At 66.6% G+C, this 19,064-nt stretch overlaps 1 protein-coding gene across 4 annotated transcripts in view; it reads left to right on the plus strand.

The window, feature by feature from the left end:
• SPEG (striated muscle enriched protein kinase) overlaps window positions 1-19,064 on the plus strand; it is a 38,680-nt gene that overhangs the window by 11,549 nt on the left and 8,067 nt on the right. The window contains exons 2-25 of one of the 4 annotated variants that reach the window (XM_054830263.1): window positions 412-451; window positions 1,781-1,815; window positions 2,188-2,277; window positions 2,539-2,920; window positions 4,019-5,544; window positions 6,535-6,678; window positions 7,388-7,570; window positions 9,217-9,428; window positions 9,704-9,792; window positions 9,993-10,174; window positions 12,282-12,542; window positions 13,825-13,983; window positions 14,121-14,310; window positions 14,457-14,686; window positions 14,866-14,985; window positions 15,415-15,519; window positions 15,613-15,819; window positions 15,947-16,070; window positions 16,482-16,654; window positions 17,472-17,584; window positions 17,791-17,959; window positions 18,044-18,137; window positions 18,500-18,700; window positions 18,861-18,921. In XM_054830263.1, coding sequence (XP_054686238.1) covers window positions 412-451; window positions 1,781-1,815; window positions 2,188-2,277; window positions 2,539-2,920; window positions 4,019-5,544; window positions 6,535-6,678; window positions 7,388-7,570; window positions 9,217-9,428; window positions 9,704-9,792; window positions 9,993-10,174; window positions 12,282-12,542; window positions 13,825-13,983; window positions 14,121-14,310; window positions 14,457-14,686; window positions 14,866-14,985; window positions 15,415-15,519; window positions 15,613-15,819; window positions 15,947-16,070; window positions 16,482-16,654; window positions 17,472-17,584; window positions 17,791-17,959; window positions 18,044-18,137; window positions 18,500-18,700; window positions 18,861-18,921 — 5,090 coding nt within the window. The remainder of the gene's footprint in view (window positions 1-411; window positions 452-1,780; window positions 1,816-2,187; window positions 2,278-2,538; window positions 2,921-4,018; window positions 5,545-6,534; window positions 6,679-7,387; window positions 7,571-9,216; window positions 9,429-9,703; window positions 9,793-9,992; window positions 10,175-12,281; window positions 12,543-13,824; window positions 13,984-14,120; window positions 14,311-14,456; window positions 14,687-14,865; window positions 14,986-15,414; window positions 15,520-15,612; window positions 15,820-15,946; window positions 16,071-16,481; window positions 16,655-17,471; window positions 17,585-17,790; window positions 17,960-18,043; window positions 18,138-18,499; window positions 18,701-18,860; window positions 18,922-19,064) is intronic. The other 3 variants (XM_054830264.1, XM_054830267.1, XM_054830266.1) reach the window with 3 other exon arrangements.

The following is a 19,064-nucleotide window of genomic DNA, read 5'->3' on the forward strand; positions in this document are numbered from 1 at the left end:
GGTGCACAGTGCCATCAACAAGGGATATGTGTGTGTGTTTGTGTGTGTGTGTGCGTGTGCATGGCTGGGCATGCTCTACACATGTCCACCTACACCCATCCATGGCTGTGAGTGCGGGGGTGTGTGCCTGGGGGTGTGCGCCTGTGGGTACCCTGTGGGTGTGCAGCCGGGGGTGTGCGCGTGAGTGTGCGAGCAGTGCCTGGTGTGCCCCACCAGCGGGAGGGTGTGAGTGGCACCACGTTTGCTGTGCCAGTGTGTGTGTGTGTGAGTGATTGTGGGTGTGAGTGGTGCCTCATGTGCTATGATGAGGTGTGCGCATGCGGGTGTGCTGTGCCAGCAGTGTGCGTGCGTGCGTGAGCAGGTACGTGGCACTGTGCCATGGGTAACGCTCTCTTCTCTTTTCCTTTGCAGAAGACCGGCCACTCGCGGCGCTTCGGGCGCTTCACGCATGGTGCGTTGAGTTACCAGGACCCGGCTCCCCCCACCACCCTGAGTGTGCCTGGATGGGGTCCAGCCCCACCTCCATGCTGCAGGGGAGCAGCGAGCAGAGGCTGGGCAGGGATGGGTTGCAGCTCGCCAGTCCCAAAACAGGCTCCTGGTCAGCCGGGGCGTCCCGGTGCCCCCCACAAGGCCAGGCTGCTCCTGGCTCCACAGCTCCGGTTCCTTGGGGGCTGCCAGGCTGTTGTGGCTGGGCTGGGGAGCCTGGTCCAGTGGCAGCACACAGGGCAGCTGGCGATGTGCCGGGCTGCAGAGGGATGGCTTGGAGTGGGGGGAGCAGTGTGGCCCCCCTACTGTGCTGTGGCAGTGCAGTGGAGGGAAGCAGTGGTGGGGCAAGGGAGATGTCCCTTGCCACTGGGGGTCTGTTGCGGCAGCTGGTGAGGTCTCGGGCAGTGGTGGGAAGGAAAGGCTGGCCCTCCCTGGCTGCGCGGTGTCGGCTTTCCTGGGACAGGATGTTAGAGTGGCGCCGATCTGGCTTGGCTGCATCTTACCTGTGGGGAGGCTCTCACTGATGCTCCACCCTGAGCATCCCTGCTTTATCAACCCAGGGCCATACTGTGGGGCATGGCCATATTGTGCAGCACTTGCCACCAGTGGGGTAGGGGATGCAGATGTATGTGCCAGAGGGAGGGTGCTTGCATATGGACACACATGTCCGTGTGCCCCAGCACCCCTGGGAGTGCCCAGCTGGGGCACAGGCTGGGGGTCTGACCTGAAGCTGTGGTGGCCTGCAGGGCACAGGGATGTGCAGGTGCTGCGATGGCGAGGCCAGCCCACAGGGCAGCTCCAGCAGCTCCGGACACAGGAGGTGGCTGTCCTGCCATGCAGGACACGGCCGTGGCATGGGGATGGGATGGTGCCGTGCACTGCGCAAGCAGGACGCTCTGTGTGCAAGCAGGGTCTGTGTGCGAGGAGGGTCTGTGTGCCGTGCCGGAGCGGCGTGCAGTGAACATGGGTGGAGAGTGGAGACATGGAGGGGAAGTCTGGGGGAGCCAGACCTGTTTCCATGCCCCATGGGCACCTGGTCTCTGCCATAGGGCCAGGCAGGGCACGGGGTGCTCCTTGTGGGATCCTGAGATGGGCAAATGCCCAGTCCTGGCCCCATCCCCGGACCTTTGAGCTGGGATGGCCCACCCAGGCGCTGCCCCGGCAGGTCCCTGCCCCACGGCAGCATGGGGAGATGCTGGGGACAAGGTCCCTCCCCGCTGCCCCCCGCGTCTCCGCAGGCTGGGCCGATAACCGGGTGTTGATGTCTCTCTCTCTCTTGCTGCCCCTATGGAAGCGAAGTTTTCCGCTCCTGCAGGAAACAAAGCTACGGTAGGAAGACCCCTGCCCGATGCCAGCCCTGCCCCATTGCTGCCACTTGTGCCCCTGCCCTGCCTCCCCGTCCCCGCGCTGCCTCCAGCAGCCCCATTCCCACCACCGGCATGGTCTCCCTTCCTCCCATCATCTAATGCTGTTCCTGCTCGCTTTGCCTGCCCTCCCCTGCCCTGATGGACTTTCCCACCCCTGGTCCTGCCTTTCCCTGCTGGCAGCTTGTCCTTGCAGGTCACAGTCATGCCCCCCACCCTGGAGCTGCCCAGGCACTGCTCTCCTGCCCCTGGAGCCGGTGGGTCTGCAAGGGGCAGCACCAGCCTGGCCTGCTGTCCCCGTGTCCCCTCACCCCATGTTCTCTCCCCACCCCCCCAGACTCGGAGACGGGTGAGGATGAGCCCAGCGACCCCCAGGTGACGCAGCGCAGTGAGCTCCAGGATGAGACGGCCTTCAGCACCCCCACGGGTGAGCAGGGGGCACCCAACTGGCACCGAGCCTCGACACTGGCTTCCGGGCATGGCCCCCCCCCAAGGGGTCTGCTGGCCCAGCTTTGGGGGTCTCCATGGGGGTGGAGCTGTGGTCCACCCATGCAAAGGGGAGAGAGAGGGCTTGGGACAGCCTGCTTGGGACACCCCGGGACACCCCGTGGCAGGTCAGCCCTCTCTGAGCAGGGTGCTGGGCTCATCCCCACGGGCACCCAGTGTCGGCTGACTCCTCTCCTTCCAGGTGGGTCCGACACCCTTGTGGACGCCTCCATGAACACGACGCCGACCTCAGTGCTGGCCCTGTCACAAGCAGAGGAGCGCTCCAGCTGGTCGGGCAGCCAGCAGACCGTGGTGGAGAAGGAGACGGATGCCAACCTCCCCATGCGGGGACCCTACCTCCGCCCCGCTGCCTGGCAGCAGCTGCAGGGAACCCCAAGGCAAGCAAACGCGCCGGCCCCGCGCAGCGCCGAGGTCCGGCACCTGGGCGTGGAGCCGCTGGTGCGGGCATCACGGGCTAATCTGGTGGGCACGAGCTGGGGGTCGGAGGATAGCCTTTCGGTGGCCAGCGACCCGTACGGCAGCGCCTTCAGCCTGTACCGAGGACGGGCGCTCTCGCTCCACGTGTAAGTAGTCAGGGGAAGTGCGCGGAGGGGACATCGCGCTGGGGCCATCTCCTTCCAACCCCTGCAGCCATCTCCTCCCCTCCGCCTGGGCTTTCTTTGCCTTCGCCATGCCCGAATGAGGAACGGGGGCTCTGAGCAGTAGGCAGCCTGTTCCTGGTGAGGATGTGGGAGCAACCTGGGCTAGGGGGGTGCAGGCCCTTGGGTGAGGATGGGAGATGTGGGGGGGTCCCTTTCTGCTGTGGCCAGGTTGGGGCTGGGGGTAAGCCCTGCACTGCTGCACAAGCCGCAGCATCCCACCCGCAGGCTGTGCCGTGGGTGTCCCCCAATCCCGCCCAGCCGCAGAGGCTCTGCGCAGTCCGGGGTGCAGGGACCTGGGGGTGCTTGGCAGCCTGGGACACTCACCGGCAAGGCTGTGTCACCTGCAGTCCCCACCCCACAGGTGTGGCAGCAGGGGCCAGGGACATGCTGCCTCCGCAGGACCTGCTGACGTGCTCAGAGCCCCCCTCCCTCCCTGCCGCCTTTGGTCCCCATCCCTGCAGGCCTGCTACATCCTACCCCTTTTTTTGTTCAAGGCTGCTTCTTCTACCAGAACCTCATCTCCACCTTATGATTTCTGCACCACAATCGCCAAGCCCACTGTGGGGTGGGGGGATGTGCCCGCAGCAGCATGTGTGTGGGTGGGGAGCTTGTAGCCTTGGGGATCCCCTCCGCCTCGCAGAAGAGCTGTCCTGTGCCGCACTGCCCCAGCAAGCCGGGGCACCCCGGCTGGGGCACCCCTGGCCCTGTCTGCATGGTGGCCCTGGGGGAGGGGACTTGCTGGGTATCCCAGCATCACCCCATGGGTACCCCTGGGCAAGGGGACACTGCTGTGTCACAGCAGCCCAGGACTGTCATCCAACCCAGCCAGCTCCCAGTGGTCTCAGGGTGGCCGGATTCACTTGCTGGGGCCCCTCGAGGCTCCCCGGTCCGGGGGCTGCCCTGGCCGCCTGCCCCCCTTGCCGTGCCCCGTTGGGCACTGTGGTGCGGGCTGGGAGCGGGGACGCAGCCAGGCGGTGAGGGTGGGCTCTGAACTGTGCTCCTCTGTCTCTCCCTTTGCAGCAGCATCCCCCAAGGGGGCTACCGGAGAGATGACCCCCACAGTGGCCCTGTATCTCCAAAGCCTGGTGCTGAGCCTCCGAGGTCCCCCGCTGCCCTGCCGCTGACTGCCAAACCACCCATCCTCCGCTCACCGTCTCCCCGCGCCGGCCCGTGCCTGCCGCCGCCCGCCGGCACTGCATCCCAGCCTGCCACCCGTGGCCCTGGCGTCCCCTCCTTCACGCCCGTGACCCCCCGCAAGAAGTCCACGGTGCCAGCCGAGTACCAGGACACTGTCCCTGAGGAGTACGAGGAGAAGATCAAGAAGCCCAAGTCCTCGGGGTACTCACAGGGCAGCACACAAGAGTCCCGTCCCCAGACACCCATGAGCGACGCCTCCGGTCGTGTCTCTGTCCGGGCATCCCCCAAGCTGGTGCGTGCCGGCTCCAAGATCTTCGAGAGGCTGCAGTACTTCGAGGAGCGGCGGAGGAGCCTGGAGCAGGCGGATAGCCCCTTCCCCGCACACCTGCCCCTGCGCAAGACGCGTTCCTTCGACCAGCCTGGCTCCGGCTTGCGCCGTGCCGGCACGCTGGGTGGCTCGCGGGAGGACATGAGGGAAGGTGGCCGCTGGGAGCCAGGCAGCACGGCAGCATGCCGGCGTTTGGCCTTCCGACAGAAAGCCGCGTCTTTTGATGAGCGGGGCAAGTTCGCCGGCCGTGTCTACGCCATCGAGCACAAGTTTGCGGAGGAGCTGACCCGTATCAAGCGGACGGTCTCTAAGCAGCAGCTGCGGCGCTCCCAGGAGCTGTGCAAAGCTGGGCTGCCCCCGGCACCCTCACCCCCTGCGGCCGGCGAGCCCTCCACCCCCCGTGCCCCCCGCACCCCGTCCTCACAGGGCACCAGTGGGCGCAAGGCGCTGCCACCAAAGACCTTCCCGCCGGTGGAGAGCACACACGTCATCCAGCACCTGGCACTTTCCAGTGTGGCGCTGGTGGGACCTGATGCGGAGCCGGAGCTGGGGGGGCAGCGCGGGAGGAAAGCCCTGGCACGGGGCGGCGCAGCGGTCCGTCAGCCCACCGAGGCGGAGGATGCGGGTGCCAGGAAGGGTCTGCAGCAAGAAGGCACTGGGGAAGTGAAGAAGAAGGAGCAGTGGCCGTTAGCGCAAGCCACCCCCCAGGGACGGGCAGCCCTTTTGCAGGCGGGTCCCGCCGAAGGCAGCCCGTGCCCGGATGGGGGCCCCGCCAGTGGAGCCCATGCCCCCGGGGTGGTGAGCGAAGCCCTGGCTGCCCGGCTGGCCGTGCCCCACGGGCTGTACCGGCGGCCAGAGGCGCCCGTGGAAGTGCGGTTCCTGCCCTGGGCAAAGCCAGGGATGGAGCAGGAGGCTCGCCTGGAGAGGAGCTGGGCAGGGCAGCACGGCACGGGCAGGGAGGTGGAGAGAAGGCAAATGAAAGTGTCAGAGAAGAAAGAGAGTGGCCGGATGGCTCAAGAAGGCAGGAGCACGCGGAGCAAGGGGAAGGGGCGCCGAGCCAGGCCCACCTCTCCGGAGCTAGGTAGGCGCATGGCTTTCTGCCCTCCTGCGGGCACAGAGGTGGCCCAGGTAGCCCCTGAGCAGGATGGGGGACCCCCAGCTAGCCCCTGGGAGGCGTGGGGAGCCCAGGCTGTGCCAGAGAGAACGGGTGGGGCAGGGGGACATGGCTTTGCAGGTTGGGGATGTTGGCACCAACCAGTGCCATGAGACAGACCAGCCTGGGTACCAGTTTGCTGGGTCTTGAGGCCGCGACACTTGGTGACATCTCCATCCCTCCTGCCTGGCACGGGAAGGACGCAGGGTGCTGACCTCTGGCACCCAGCCCTGGGCTGCTCCAGCCTCCGGGGGCACAGGGCACCCATTGCAACTCGTCCTGGCTGGACTGTGCTCGGTGCTCCAGGCAGGGCGTGCAGCCCAAGCATCCCCAGGGGATGTTGTGGTGGCTTGGCTGGGGCAGAGGCGCCCTGCCCATCCCAGCACGCAGGGGTGAGACCAGACTGCACCCGGGCCAGGAGCTCCTTCCAGGCTCTGCTCTGGGTCCTGGCACAGCCCCAGGACCTTTGCCTGCATGCTGGGGCCATGGGAGGGGAGGGAACCTGGAGGCTGATGCTGATGTGGTGGGGACAGAGCAGTCAGCACCCTGTGGGGGGCTGGGGAGGGCATGGAGCGGAGACTGCAGTGGCTGTACAACCCTCCTCCTTCCACACCCTGCTGTCACCTCACATCCCTTATGCTGTATGGGGATGTACAGCAGGCTGTACGCTCCCTGCCCCTTGGTCCCCTGCCTCATCCCACTGCAGGCACTGTGCCATGGTGGCCTCTGATGTGGCCCTTTCCTCCACTGCGTGGCCCAGGGACCTGCTAATGCCCCAGTGAGGGTGTGGGGCACATGGTGGCAGGGATGAGTGGGGGGTTGCAAGGCTCCTGCTCTGCCTGCATGCAGCCTAGTGCAGCACAGGACCCGCTTGCTCCACCCCACTGACAGCCACAGTGCTCATTTCTCCCTGTCCAGAGTCCTCTGACGACTCCTACGTCTCAGCGGGTGAAGACCCCCTGGAAGCCCCCATCTTTGAGATCCCCATCCAGGACATGGCAGTGGCTGTGGGGGCGGAGGTGCTGCTCAAGTGCATTGTCACAGCCAACCCCCAGCCAGAAGGTGAGTGACCGTGGAGTTGGAGGGGCTGGGGGTGTGAGCGCGGCAGAGGGGCTCTCTGCATGTCCACGTCCCACCCACTGAGCTGTCCCTTGGGGCCACCTGAGCTGTGCTGAGTGGGACATGCAGCCCTGAGCTGGGTGTCTCAGGGAGGTGATGTGCCCACCCTGGCAGCACCCCTTTCGCGTGAAGTGCACTTGCCAGGGCAGGATGCAGAGGGCAGGGTGTAGGCAGGGTGTCTGCTGTTCCCCCCATGGGCTGGGCTGTTGGGGGAGCGGGAGAAGGGCCGCTGAGCACTGCATGGGCAGGGACGGGTGATGCTCTGGGCTACTGTTGGGACAGCTCAGGTGATTTCCCGGGGGCAGAGCCCGGCTGCCCGGCTCAGGGCTGATGGGTTCCAGGCACGCCGTAGCCAGGACGTGAGCAGGGGCAGCTGGGCAGCCAGAGCCGGTACCAGCCGACAGAGCCGGGCAGAAGCGAAGCGGCTTTGATTCCCTCCTCCAGCCTCCACTGGAGGGCAGGAGGGTGCCGGGAATCAGGGGCCAGCCCCGCTCTCTCCGTCAGGGGCCGTGGGAACCCGGGGCTGCTCCCCACACGACAAAGGGGTCCCCAGGCCAGGCAGGGGAGCGCCTGGCCTCACCGGGACCCTGCACAGACCCCCGGGGGAGCTTGGGCTCTCCTGCCCACGACTGACCCTCGCCTCTGCCGGCAGTGTCCTGGAGGAAGGACGGGGTGCCGCTGCGGAGCAGCACGACGCGGCCCATCAAGGCGGAGGGCGAGCGTCATACCCTGCTGGTCAGGAGCGCCCGGGTAGCCGACGCCGGCCTCTACACCGTCACCGCGGCCAACGAGGTGGGGGCGACCTGCTGCAGTGCCATCCTCAGCGTGCGGCCCGGTGAGTGCCGGCGGCCGGGCGGCGGGAGGGCGGCCGGCGGTGGGAGGGCCGGCGCCGCGGCAGGCTGGCTGCCAGCTCGGCCGATGCTGTCACTGGGAAGAAACCGGCTTCCTTACCCTACAAGGCTCGGTCTGAACCAAAGCAGCTGACGTGCTCCCGGCAAGCACGGAGGGATCCTGCCGTGGGGGGAGCGGGGTCAGGCTGTGAGCATCTCCTAGCGCCCAGCGAGCAGCCCAGTGTCCGGCCTCCCCCATACCTGCCCTGTGCCCCGCTAGCCATGGGGATACCCCAGCCTGCCCTCCAACCTGCAAATTGTGGGGATACCCCTGCCTCCAACCTGCAAACCATGGGGATACGCTGCCCCACAAGCTGTTAGCTGTGGATATACCCAGCCTGCCACCAAGCTGCTAGCCCAGGGGGTACCCAGCCTGCCCTCCACCCCGCTAGCTGGGGGGTACCCAGCCTGCTGCAGCCCCAAGGTGCTCCCCATCCCAAGAGCGTCCCTGGGGAGCGCGTAGAGGCTCAGAGCTGCCCAGGGAGCTGGAAGCGTCCGGAAAACCACCCGCCCCATGGCGCAGTGGGGCTGTACACCCAGGGGCAGCACCGGCCGGGCAGGGCCAGCCGGGGGCACAGCGGCGGGGGGGCGGGAAGGGGCCCGGCAGCCCCCGGCCCCGCGGCGGGCCCTCCCCCGCGCTGGTGGCCCAGCCCCGGGGGCCGGGCGGCGCTGGGGCGGGGAGGGCTCAGCGGCCCGGCGGCGCTGCGGGCTGGAGGCGCGCCCGGCACCGCCGCACCGGCCCCGGCCCCGGCAGCGGCAGCGGCGGCTCGGCGGCCCGGCCCGGCGCGGCTCGGCTCGGGGCGGGGGCTGCCGGGGCCGCGCCCTCCCGGTGAGTGCGAGGGCCGGCGGGGGGCTGCGGGAGGGCCGGCGCGGGGGAGCCGAGGGTCGGGGCCCCCGAGCTCTTCGCCTTGGGGCTGTCCGCGGGCATCGCGGGGGGTGGGGGGGGGCACAGCCCTCGCCCTGCACCGGGCAGCCCGCCCGCCTGCCCCCGGTAAGGGGAGGGAGGGTGAGAGCGCTCCGGCAGCCGGGCTGGAGGGGGGCCAGCACCCCCGGCGCAGCGGTCGGGCTTTGCCAGCACCCCGCGCCGGTCGCTGCTCCCCACCCCGCGCCACCCTCCCCCGGCCCCCGCACGCACCCCGCACCTCGCGGGTCCCCCATCCGATCCCGGCCACGGGTGGGCTCCCCACGCAGGCTGCTCCGGCCCCCCGGGGAGCGAGCGGGCGGGCGGGCTGCTGGGGGAGCGCAGCTGCCAATGTCACCTTCAGCCCTCGCCGGCTCGGGGCAGGGACAGCCATCCCGGGAATCCGGGCGGCTTAAGGATGAGAGCGCGGGCTGCTGCGTAAGAGCCACTTGAGCCCTGCTGTCGCCTTGCGGGATATCGCGTCCCCTTATCGTCCCGTGGAGTGCTTCTCACTCCCTCCCCCTGCGCGGCCCCGCACCCCTTCGCTGCTGGCTGCGGCCGAGCTGGGATGTGCCGTGGGATGAGTGTCCCCGGGCACCCCTGGGGTGCAGGGTGGTGGAAATGGGTGCCCTGACCCTCCTCCCCGGCTCTGGCTGCTGCCAGCTCCTTACGCAGCCTCTCCTGTGCTAGCCCCCGCCGTGGAGCGGCATGGGAACTTGGCACCCCCCCTCGGCCAGGCCAGTCCCATCACTTCGGATGAGGAGTACCTGAGCCCCCTGGAAGAGTTCCCCGAGTCCGGCACCCCCCAGCATCGACCGGCCATGAAGCTGCAGCCTAGAGCTGAGCATGGGGCTGCCCACGGCTCCCCGGAGAGCACCTTCAAGGCTGCACCCACTTTTGAGGTGAGCCGACAACCCCCCCCGGGACCTGGCTGAGGAGGAGCAGTGCCCTTTGACCGCAGCCCTGTGGTCCCCAGTGCCAGGAGGTGCCCGGTCAGGCCTTCCTGCCCCCTGATCTGGGGTGATCCTGGCACCTGGGCAGCCTCCACTCCACCAGCTCCCTGGTTCACCAGGGCTGCTGTTGTGATGGGGAACACATAGCCCTGGGTGCAGTGGTGGGGATGCACGGCCCTGGGTGCAGGTGGGTGCTTGCTGCTCTCTGATCCCTGCTTCCCCAGGTGTCCCTGTTGGACCAGTCGGTGCTGGAGGGGCAGGATGTCAGCATGAGCGTCTGCGTTCGCGGGGAGCCCAAGCCCATCATTTACTGGTGAGTCCTGGTGCATGATGGGTCACAGCTGGGCAGGGAAGGAGGGAACAGACATGGTGACCTCCCCATTTGGGGACGGCCAGCTCAGAACTCTGGTCCTGAGCAGGGCTGGGGGTGGAGGAGGGGGGTCTTTTGGGAACAGCCAGGCTGGGCATGCAGGGCCAGACGTGACTGTGCCGCTCTGCCCATGTCCTGAGCAGGCTGAGGAACCGGCAGCCGGTGAAGTACGGCCGCCGGCACCATGCGGAGGAAGTGGAGGGGGCACGGGGGCTCTTCACGCTGCACATCCTGGCGGCAGAGCGCACTGACACCGGCTTCTACACCTGCAAGGCCGTCAACGAGTATGGCACCAAGCAGTGCGAGGCCAAGCTGGAGGTCAGAGGTAAAGCTCTCTGAGCGTTTTCCCCATGGCCCCAAGGGGCCAGCTGGCTCCAGTGCCTTGCATGAGCTGTGTGAGGAAAGGGCCATTGCAGACCCCCCCTTGGTGGTGCTGCAGGAGAAGGGGACGAGCCAGCCTGCCCTTCCCTGCCACAGCACAGGCGGGTGCAAGCCGGGAGCAGGAAAGTGGAGCTGCGTGCCTGGGGCTGCCCACAGCGGCTGGCCCTGCAGCAGAAGGCAGGCTGCCCTGCTGCCCCGTCCAGATGTGCGGCCCCATGACCCTGGGTCCCACTGCTCAGCTGTGCCAGCTGTGCCCACCCAGAGCCCGTTGCTCCCCGCAGCCCAGCTTCACCCCCATCCCCCCCACATACCCACTGCTGGGGCTGGGTGCTGCCCCCAGCTGCACAGGGAGGGCTTTTGCCCTTGGTGGCCCTGCAGGGGACATCTCCCCCAGCCCTGCCGTGCTGACAGCTCCCGCCGTCCCTGCCCCGGGCAGTCTGTGAGCTGCGTGCCAGGCACAGGGCAGCTTGGAGAGGTTTCCCCCTGCCCATTTCCAGCAATAGCCTGTATGCACGGGACTGGGCTGTTCAGCCCCCTTCCCTTGCTGTCCCTCCTCAGCCCTGCTGTGGTCCTCCTAGGATCCGAATGTAGGTATGCAAATGGGGTGGGGGGTGCTCGGGACTGAGGGCCAGGCTCTGCCTGGCATCCCCCAAGGCCAGGGAAGGAGCCTGCGGGGACAAGTGATGCTGCCTCCCTCCTCTTGCCCTTTGCTGTGTGTGCCTTGCTCCCCCCCAGCCCTCCCTGCTGACGGCTGCCTGAGCCCCCCGGGCTGCGCCCATCCCACCCCGGCCTTGGCTGCACTGCTTGTACCCTGCCGGGACCCTGCTCCCAGCCTCCGGCAAAGCGCGGCGGCACCGGGGTGGGAGCGGGAGCCAGCCCCGTGCCCCACGGCTGGCATGAGCTGGGCTGTGGGGGCAACGGCCCAAGCCCTGGCCCCTCGTGGGGGGCTCAGCGGGTGGCTCCACGTGCTCGCACCCCTCGTGCCGGTGGTGGCATGTGCGTGCGTGCGTGCGTGCTGGCCCGTTGCTGCTGCACTAACCCTTCCGCTTGCTGACTGCGGTTTTTGTCTGTACGCAGGGGGAGTACGATAAGGGGGTGCATCTCTCAGAGCCGCGGCCGCGGGGCTCTTAGTTGGACACCTCTTAGGCAGTGGACCTCACCTTGTGTTATTACCTTCTGCTCCATCCGCCGCCTCGTCCTGGACGCACCGCGGGGATGCGCGGGCCGTCGACCGTGGGCAGGGGCTCGCAGGATGGCCGGGGGAGGCGTAACCGAGGCGGGGTGGGGGAGCGGCGGGGGAGCACCAGGCACCCCCTCAGCTGGGCCAGGGCGGCCATATGATGCTGTCTTGTCTCTTGCTCCGTCCATTTGTCCCTGTCTGCGTGTCCTGCCACTCCTCTCCTCGCTGCCCAGGGAAGGGGAGCAGGGAGCTGAGCCCACAGTAGCCGCCGTGCCGGCCAGGGCTGTAGGGAAGGGGCTGCGGCACGGTGGCAGCTCTGTAACGGTAACCTCAGAGCGTGGGGGACAGGAGACCCTGGGGACCCCCACAGGGGAGCACCCTGCCCCAGCCGCAGTGGGGAGGGAGAGCATTGGCCCCTTTGGCTTCGCGGTGGCCACCCAGGCACCTGCCCGGCCACCACAAGACATCCCTCACAGCCCCAGGGCTTGGGGTCTGCCCGGAGCACCCTCTGGCTCTGGGTCTCTTCTCCCTGGGGAGGGGGCTCGGTGGGGTGGGGGCGGGCTGCGAGGCCGTGACCCTTTTTTTTGTAGCTCTAATAAAATCTGTTTGGTAAAGCGCTGTGTGGTGTGTTCCTGGCACGGACACCTCCCCTCACCCCCAACCCCCTCCCCAGCTCAGCTCCGCTTTCCACATCTTGCCCCCTCCTCCCACCCTTCCCCGCTGCACCCCCTGCCCGCCACGCCGGGCCCCCTCCCCGCATGCTCCCCCCTGCCCTGCACGTTCCCCTCCATCCCCGCCACCTCTCATGGTTGCTTTTCAGTTGCTGAGACGCGTCTTTCTTTCTCTCTCTCTCTCCCCCCTTCCCGGGCAGCTCGCCCCGAGTGCCAGTCCCTGGCCATCGTGGTTCCCCTGCAGGACGTGGTGGTCGGGGCGGGGGAGCTGGCGCTCTTTGAGTGCCTGGTGGCTGGCCCGCCAGACATGGACGTGGACTGGCTGTCCCGGGGCCGGCTGCTCCAGCCCGCCCTGCTCAAATGCAAGATGCATTTTGACGGGCGCAAGTGCAAGCTGCTGCTCACCTCCGTGCACGAGGACGACAGTGGGATCTACACCTGCAAGCTCAGCACTGCCAAAGGTAAGCGGCGGTCATGCAACTCGACGAGGGGAGGCGGGAGGGTCTCGGCTCTGGAGGGGTGCTGGGGGTGGACGACCCCCCCTCACCCCCGGGTTTGGGGCTCTGGTCTCCCTGGGATGTAGCTATGAGTGCTGGAGGTGGGGGACAGGGAGTGGTTGCTGCCCCAGGAGCTGGGGAGCTTGGGCTCCTGCACCCAGAGCCCTGCAGCCCCCATCTCCCCCCACTCAGCTCCTCTCTGGTGTTTGTGCAGCATCCCGGAAACACAGGGAGATGCATTTGCACCCTGGCTGTACTGGCTGGGTGCAGCCCTGGTGCCCAGCTGTCTCCATCCCCTGGCTCCAGAGCCTCCGGGTACCTGGCTGCAGTACCAGCCCGGCTCTGCTGGCCTGGGAGGTGGCAGAGGGGCAGGGGGTCAGGGCTGCCCAGCCTCTCCCACCAAGCTGTCACTGGTGGCAGCTTGAGGAAGAGCAGCAGGACCCGGCTTCTGTCCCATGGCTCCAACACCCCCTGTGCCTGTGCATGCTGCACACAGCCACTGTCCCCTGCAGCGGGGCAGGGACAAGGGTCCCTTTCCCATTCCCCAGCCTGCCCCAGCAGCCCCTCAGCAGTAACACAGGCTGTGGGGGGGTGCAGGGTGCAGCTCCATTCACAGCCCCCTGCGGCTGGTGCCCGTGCATCCATCCCTCCATGGAGGAGGCTGTATGCCTGCAGGGATTTGAGGGCAGCAGCAGTTTTGGGTGCAGGGAGTTGAGGCTGTGCCTGAGCATGGTGTCAGTCCCTGCCCAGGGGGAGCAACACCACCATCATTGCAAAGTGGTCCCTGCTGCAAACCCCCTCATCTGGATCATCCAGCCTGTGCCCGTCCCCATGCTGCCCCTGGGCACTGCCTGTGCTGGTGCTGCCTGCTTCAGCATCACCACCCTGTCCCCAAGGGACTAGGCCAGCTGTGACCCCCCTGCCCCATGGGGAGGACAGGGCATCCTCCCACCTCACCTTGCTGCTGGCATCTGTACTGCTGTGAGGGGAGGAAAGAGGCACCCTGCTGCCAGCAGAGCCCCAGCCCTGGGCACGGGGACCTTGCACACACTTGTACACCCCCTGCCCCATGCAAAGACAGAGCCTGGCACCCAGCACACCTGGGCTGAGCCCACACTGGGCATGGGGTGCACTCAGCTACAACCGTGTTAGCTGCTGGGGCTGCAGCTGGGGGGGTCGCAGGCTCCCTCCTGCCCTGCACACATGTGTGCGGCATGGGGTTCACCCCTACCTGCTCTCCTTGCAGATGAGCTGACCTGCAGCGCCCGGCTGACGGTGCAGCCCTCCATACAGCCGCTCTTCACCCGCAAGCTGGAGGATGTGGACGTGGTGGAAGGGCGGACGGCGCGTTTCGACTGCATGATCAGTGGGACTCCCCCCCCAGCAGTCACCTGGACCCATTTTGGTAACTCCCAAGCCCAGAGAGCTTGCCCAGGGCCCTGCAGGGACACCTCTCCCCATCCCCTTGGGGGCCACACCCAGGGCTTGTTCCCAGCTGGGGTTGCGAGGGGTGGTGGTGCTGATGCTGGTGTCTCCATGCAGGCCAGCCGGTGCAGGAGGGTGAGAACGTGCGGATTCAGCGGGACAGGGGGCTGCACTCGCTGGTCATCGTGCACGTGGGCAGCGAGGATGAGGGGCAGTATGCAGTGACTGCCAGGAATGCCCATGGTCATGTGGAGTGCTCTGCTGAGCTCTACGTGGAGGAGCCACGGCCGTCTGCCGCCTCCCAGATGTAAGAGTCGGGGGTCTCCGGGACCTGCATCCCCCCTGCTTGCTTTCCCCTGGGATGTGGGGGACAATGGCCTTGTGCAAAGCTGGGGGTCAGGGCTGGGCTGAGGGCACTGTGTTCCAGCCATGAGTGTGTGTGGGCTCTTGCAGCTCCAAGCTGGAGAAGATGCCATCTATCCCCGAGGAGCCAGAACAGGCGGAGACGGAGGCAGAGTGCTTCACCATGCCCGATTTCCTGAAGCCACTGCACAACCTGGATGTGGTGGAGTCAAAGGAGGCTGTGCTGGAGTGCCAGGTGGCCGGGCTGCCCTACCCCTCCATCACCTGGTTCCACAACGGCACCCGCATCGACAGCACCGATGACCGCAAGATGATGCAGTGTAGGGCTCCCCGCTGCCCTTCCCGCCCCCTTGGGGTCCCTCTGCCTGGGGCGGAGGAAGCGCGGACACCCTGGGAGGAGGCATCACCCCCCAGACCTTCACGCCCCGTGAGGCAGGGAGGGGAGCTCTGCGCTGCTTGGCTGGTGGGGTCTTACCTGTATCCCCCTATTCCCCCCCAGATAAGGATGTCCATCGCCTGGTGTTCACAGCTGTCAGCCATGCGCATGCCGGTGTCTATAAAAGTGTCATTGCCAACAAAGTGGGGAAGGCCACGTGCTACGCGCATCTCTACGTCACCGGTAAGCAGCAGTGGGCACTACCGGGGATGTGCGGCCACTCACTGCCACCCTGTCAGGCTGTGCCCTGGGGTTGGGGGTCGGTGGCCCTGTAGCGAGGTCCTGGGGTGATAGGATCACAGGGTAGTTCAAGTTGGAGGGGACCTCAGGGTGTCTCTAATCCAACCTAAAAGTGTGGTCAGCTGTGCAGTCCTCACCTTGTGGGGTCAGGACCCATCCCTGGACCCCCAGGTACCACACAGGACTTGCTGGCAGCACCAGCCCCACAGGGGTTGCCAGGCTGAGCCCCTGACAGGGACCAGTGAGGGTCGCTGGCTCCATCTGTCCCCTCCAGCCTGCGTCTCCCCAGCCCATAAGGCAGATGCCCCGAGGAGCTGTGGCAGTGGCCGTGCTCACACCCCTGCTCACATCTCTGCCTGACTCCCCATGCAGACATAGTGCCGACCCCCCCGGATGGGCCCCCCACCGTGGCCTTGGTGACCGGCAGAGCCATCACGCTCACCTGGAACAAGCCCAAGTGGCTGGACACCGCCATAGGTGAGGGTGCCGGGGCTGGGCAGGGGGTGGGCAATGTCATGATGGGGTGCATGGGCTAGCCAAGGGCTCTGTGCTGACCCTTTCCCCCTGCAGACCCCAACTCGGTGACCTACGTGGTGCAAATGCAAGTGCTGGGCACGATTCAGTGGCTGGTGCTGGTGGCTGGCGTGCGGGACACCACCTACACGGTGCACAGGCTGACCAAGGGTGCCCAATACCTCTTCCGTGTCATCACAGCCACCCCCAAGACCAACAGCAAGCCCTCCCCGCCTGTGGGGCCCGTGCAGCTCCTGGACCGGGGTGAGAGGGGCAGTGGGGAGGAGATGGGTGCCTGGGGTGGAGGGGTCTCTGTCCCTGGTGGGGTGGTAAGCTGGCCAGGCCTGGGCAACGTGGGGTCCAGAGGTGATGGTGATGATGCGTGTGGCAGGTCCCTACCTGGAAGAGGCCCCGGTCATCCTGGACAAGCCAGATGTGGTGTACGTGGTGGAGGGTCAGCCAGCCTCCATCACCATCACCATCAACCACGTGGAGGCCACTGTCACCTGGAAGAGGTAGGACATGGTGCTGTGCCTGTTGCCTGCCCCATGCCCAGCATCACTCCACAGGGTGCACAACATGGGGCTCCTGCACCAACTCCCCGCACAGCCCGTGGTGGATTGGGGGTCCTTCCCTGGTGCTGGGCTGAGCGTGCACCCAAGGGTGATGTCCAGGGCTGTGCAGAGCTGCATGGGGGGTGGCTTTTTTTTGGGGGGGTGGTGTCTGTGGGGTGCTAAGGGTTGAGAGCCATTCGGGAGGCAGAGCTAACAATGGGGTGCGAGCTGTTTGTGGGGGCTGCGGGGTGGGAGCCAGGGCTGTCTGTGGGTCAGGAGGTGGCCATGGGGCTGTGGGGTGGGAGCTATTGATGGGCCAGTGGGCCTGGGGCTGTCTGTGGGGCTGCGATGTGGCAGCTGGTGTGTCTGCAGGGGTGAGCAGGTGCTGGTGGAGCAGGAGGGCACATGCGAGGTGATGATGCCGGACGACGACCAGCACTGCCTGCGGCTCCTGTGCGTGGGCCGGGGGGCCGCGGGGCCGCTGACCTGCGAGGTGAGCAACCGCCACGGCACTGCCTGCTGCACCCTCCGCCTCCGCCTCGCAGGTAGGTGCCCCTGCGCCGGGGGCGTTGCCCCTCTGCCGGGGGGTGGCATCGCCCTGTGGTGCTCCAAACCCATGTGCCATGGGCAGGGGGGTCATTGCCCCGCAGGGTGGCACTGCTCCATGCCCATGTGCCATGGGGGGCACTGCCCCACAGCATGGCACTGCTCCTCAGTGCTCCATGCTCATATGCCATGGGGATGCTGCTCTACAGGGTGGCAATGCCCCATGGGGCTGAAAATCCTTGAACCATGTGTTGGTACTGCTGCCCAGTGTCCTATACCCATATCTGACTTGGGTAGAAGTGTCCCATGTGCCCCATGACCATGTGCATGGGGTGGCAGTGCTCCATGGTGTCCCTCAGCCATGTGCCATGGGTGGCACCACTGCGGGGTGTCCTATACCTGTGTATAATGGGGTAGCACCGCCCCCCGATGCCCTATAGCCAAGAGCCATAGGGGACACATCTGCAATGCCCCACAGAGGTGTCATGGGTGGCACTGCACCACAGTACTCCACATCCATATGTAATGGGACATGCAGTACCACGGTGTCCCATGCCCACATGCCATGAGTGGCACTGCCTCATGGTGCCTCACACTGATGGGTGACTGCCCCACGGAGCTGAAGGCAGATGCTATTGGTGGCCTGCCCCATAGCGTCCCACTCCTGTTTGCATTTGGGTGGTACTGCCCCATGGTGCTCCATGCCCCTACACCATGGGCTGGTGCTTCCTTGCAGTGCCCAGCAAGCGTACACCCCATGCCAGTGGCAAGGGAGTGGCACTGCTCCATGGTGCCCCATGCCCCGTCTCTCGGCAGAGGCACCGCGCTTTGAGTCCATCATGGAGGACATCGATGCCCAGGAAGGGGAGACGCCACGCTTTGCTGTGGTGGTGGAGGGGAAACCACTGCCAGACATTATGTGGTACAAGGTGAGCTGGGACCCCACCACCTCCTTCCTCACCCACAGCTACCCCCAGACCCACACTCTCCACTGCCTTACCTGGGTCGCTGCGCTGGGGCTTTGGGGTTGTGTTCACCCCCGGTGATGCAGGATGTGGCCCATGCCCCATCCATGGGGAAAGGGTGGCAGGAGCTGTTTGGGGACAGAACCTCCTGACGCCCCTGCCACCCCCAGGATGGGGAGCTGTTGGAAGAGAGCAGCCACCTGAGCTTCGTGTACGAAGACAATGAATGCTCGCTGGTGGTGCTGGGCGCCGCTGAGCCTGACAGCGGTGTCTACACCTGCACAGCAAAGAACCTGGCTGGGGAGGTCTCCTGCAAGGCAGAGCTGGTGGTGCGGGCAGGTATGGCCAGCTGTCCCCCTGGCCCTGGGGGGCAGAGCCTGGGTGCCTAGCTTGCCCCCCAACCAGCGCCTTTCCTTCCCCCAGCCCAGCCTGCTGCTGATGCCACCATGGAGGAGGATGCACTGCACAAGGCACGACGCCTGACCGACTACTACGACGTGCACGAGGAGATCGGGAGGTACGGGGCCACTGACATGGGGCGCAGTGGGACACCCAGGGCACCGCAGGGTCAGGGGTGCTGGAGCCAGGCTCCATGCTGGGGCTCTGTCCCCAGGGACTGAGCTCCATGGTACACCAGATCCCTGATGTGCTGGGGCTGCTCTCAGCCACCGGTGGGTTCCCCAGTGCTGGCTTAGGGTGGGGAGCTGGGGCGGCTGGAGCGAAGCCAGGCCTGGGGTCTCTCCATGGATGGTCCTGGAGGGCTGCTGGGGCTGTGGGCAGCTCCCTGCAGAGCGGGCACATGCTCCAGCTTCCTGGGGAAGGGGAGGTCTGCTGCTCCCCCATCTTCTTATCCCCCTTGCCCCCATCGCCATATTACAGGGGAGCTTTCTCCTACCTGCGGAGGGTGACGGAGAAAAGCAGCCGTCTGGACTTTGCCGCCAAGTTTGTCCCCGGGAGGACCAAGGCCAAGCAGTCGGCACGCCGGGAGCTGCACATCCTCTCGCAGCTGGACCATGAGCGCATCGTCTTCTTCCATGATGCCTTCGAGAAGAAGAATGCCGTCATCATGGTCATGGAGCTGTATCCTCTGAGCACTCCTCCAGGACTGTGTGGCATGGGGGATGAGGGGAGGCTTTTGGGGAAGACAGGTGGGCAGAGTGGGTGTGGAGGAGCTGGGTGCCCAGGACGGTGGAGGGCACGGTGGGGCATGGTGTTTCTGTGCTCCTTGACCAGGACCCAGCTGCGCTGAGGAAGAGCTGCTGGACAGGATGGCAAGGAAGCCCTCAGTGTGCGAGTCCGAGGTGGGCAAACCCTGGGGGAAAAAGGCAATGGGGGAGGGAGGGAGCCTGGGAACATTGGGTTCTGTCCCAGCCCAGGGACGTGCAACGCTCGTATCGGGCTACAAAAGGAGCTGCAGCCCACACCCTCCTCTGCACAGGGCCAG

This window comes from Grus americana, chromosome 6, assembly GCF_028858705.1.
Source record: "Grus americana isolate bGruAme1 chromosome 6, bGruAme1.mat, whole genome shotgun sequence".
NCBI lineage: Eukaryota > Metazoa > Chordata > Aves > Gruiformes > Gruidae > Grus > Grus americana.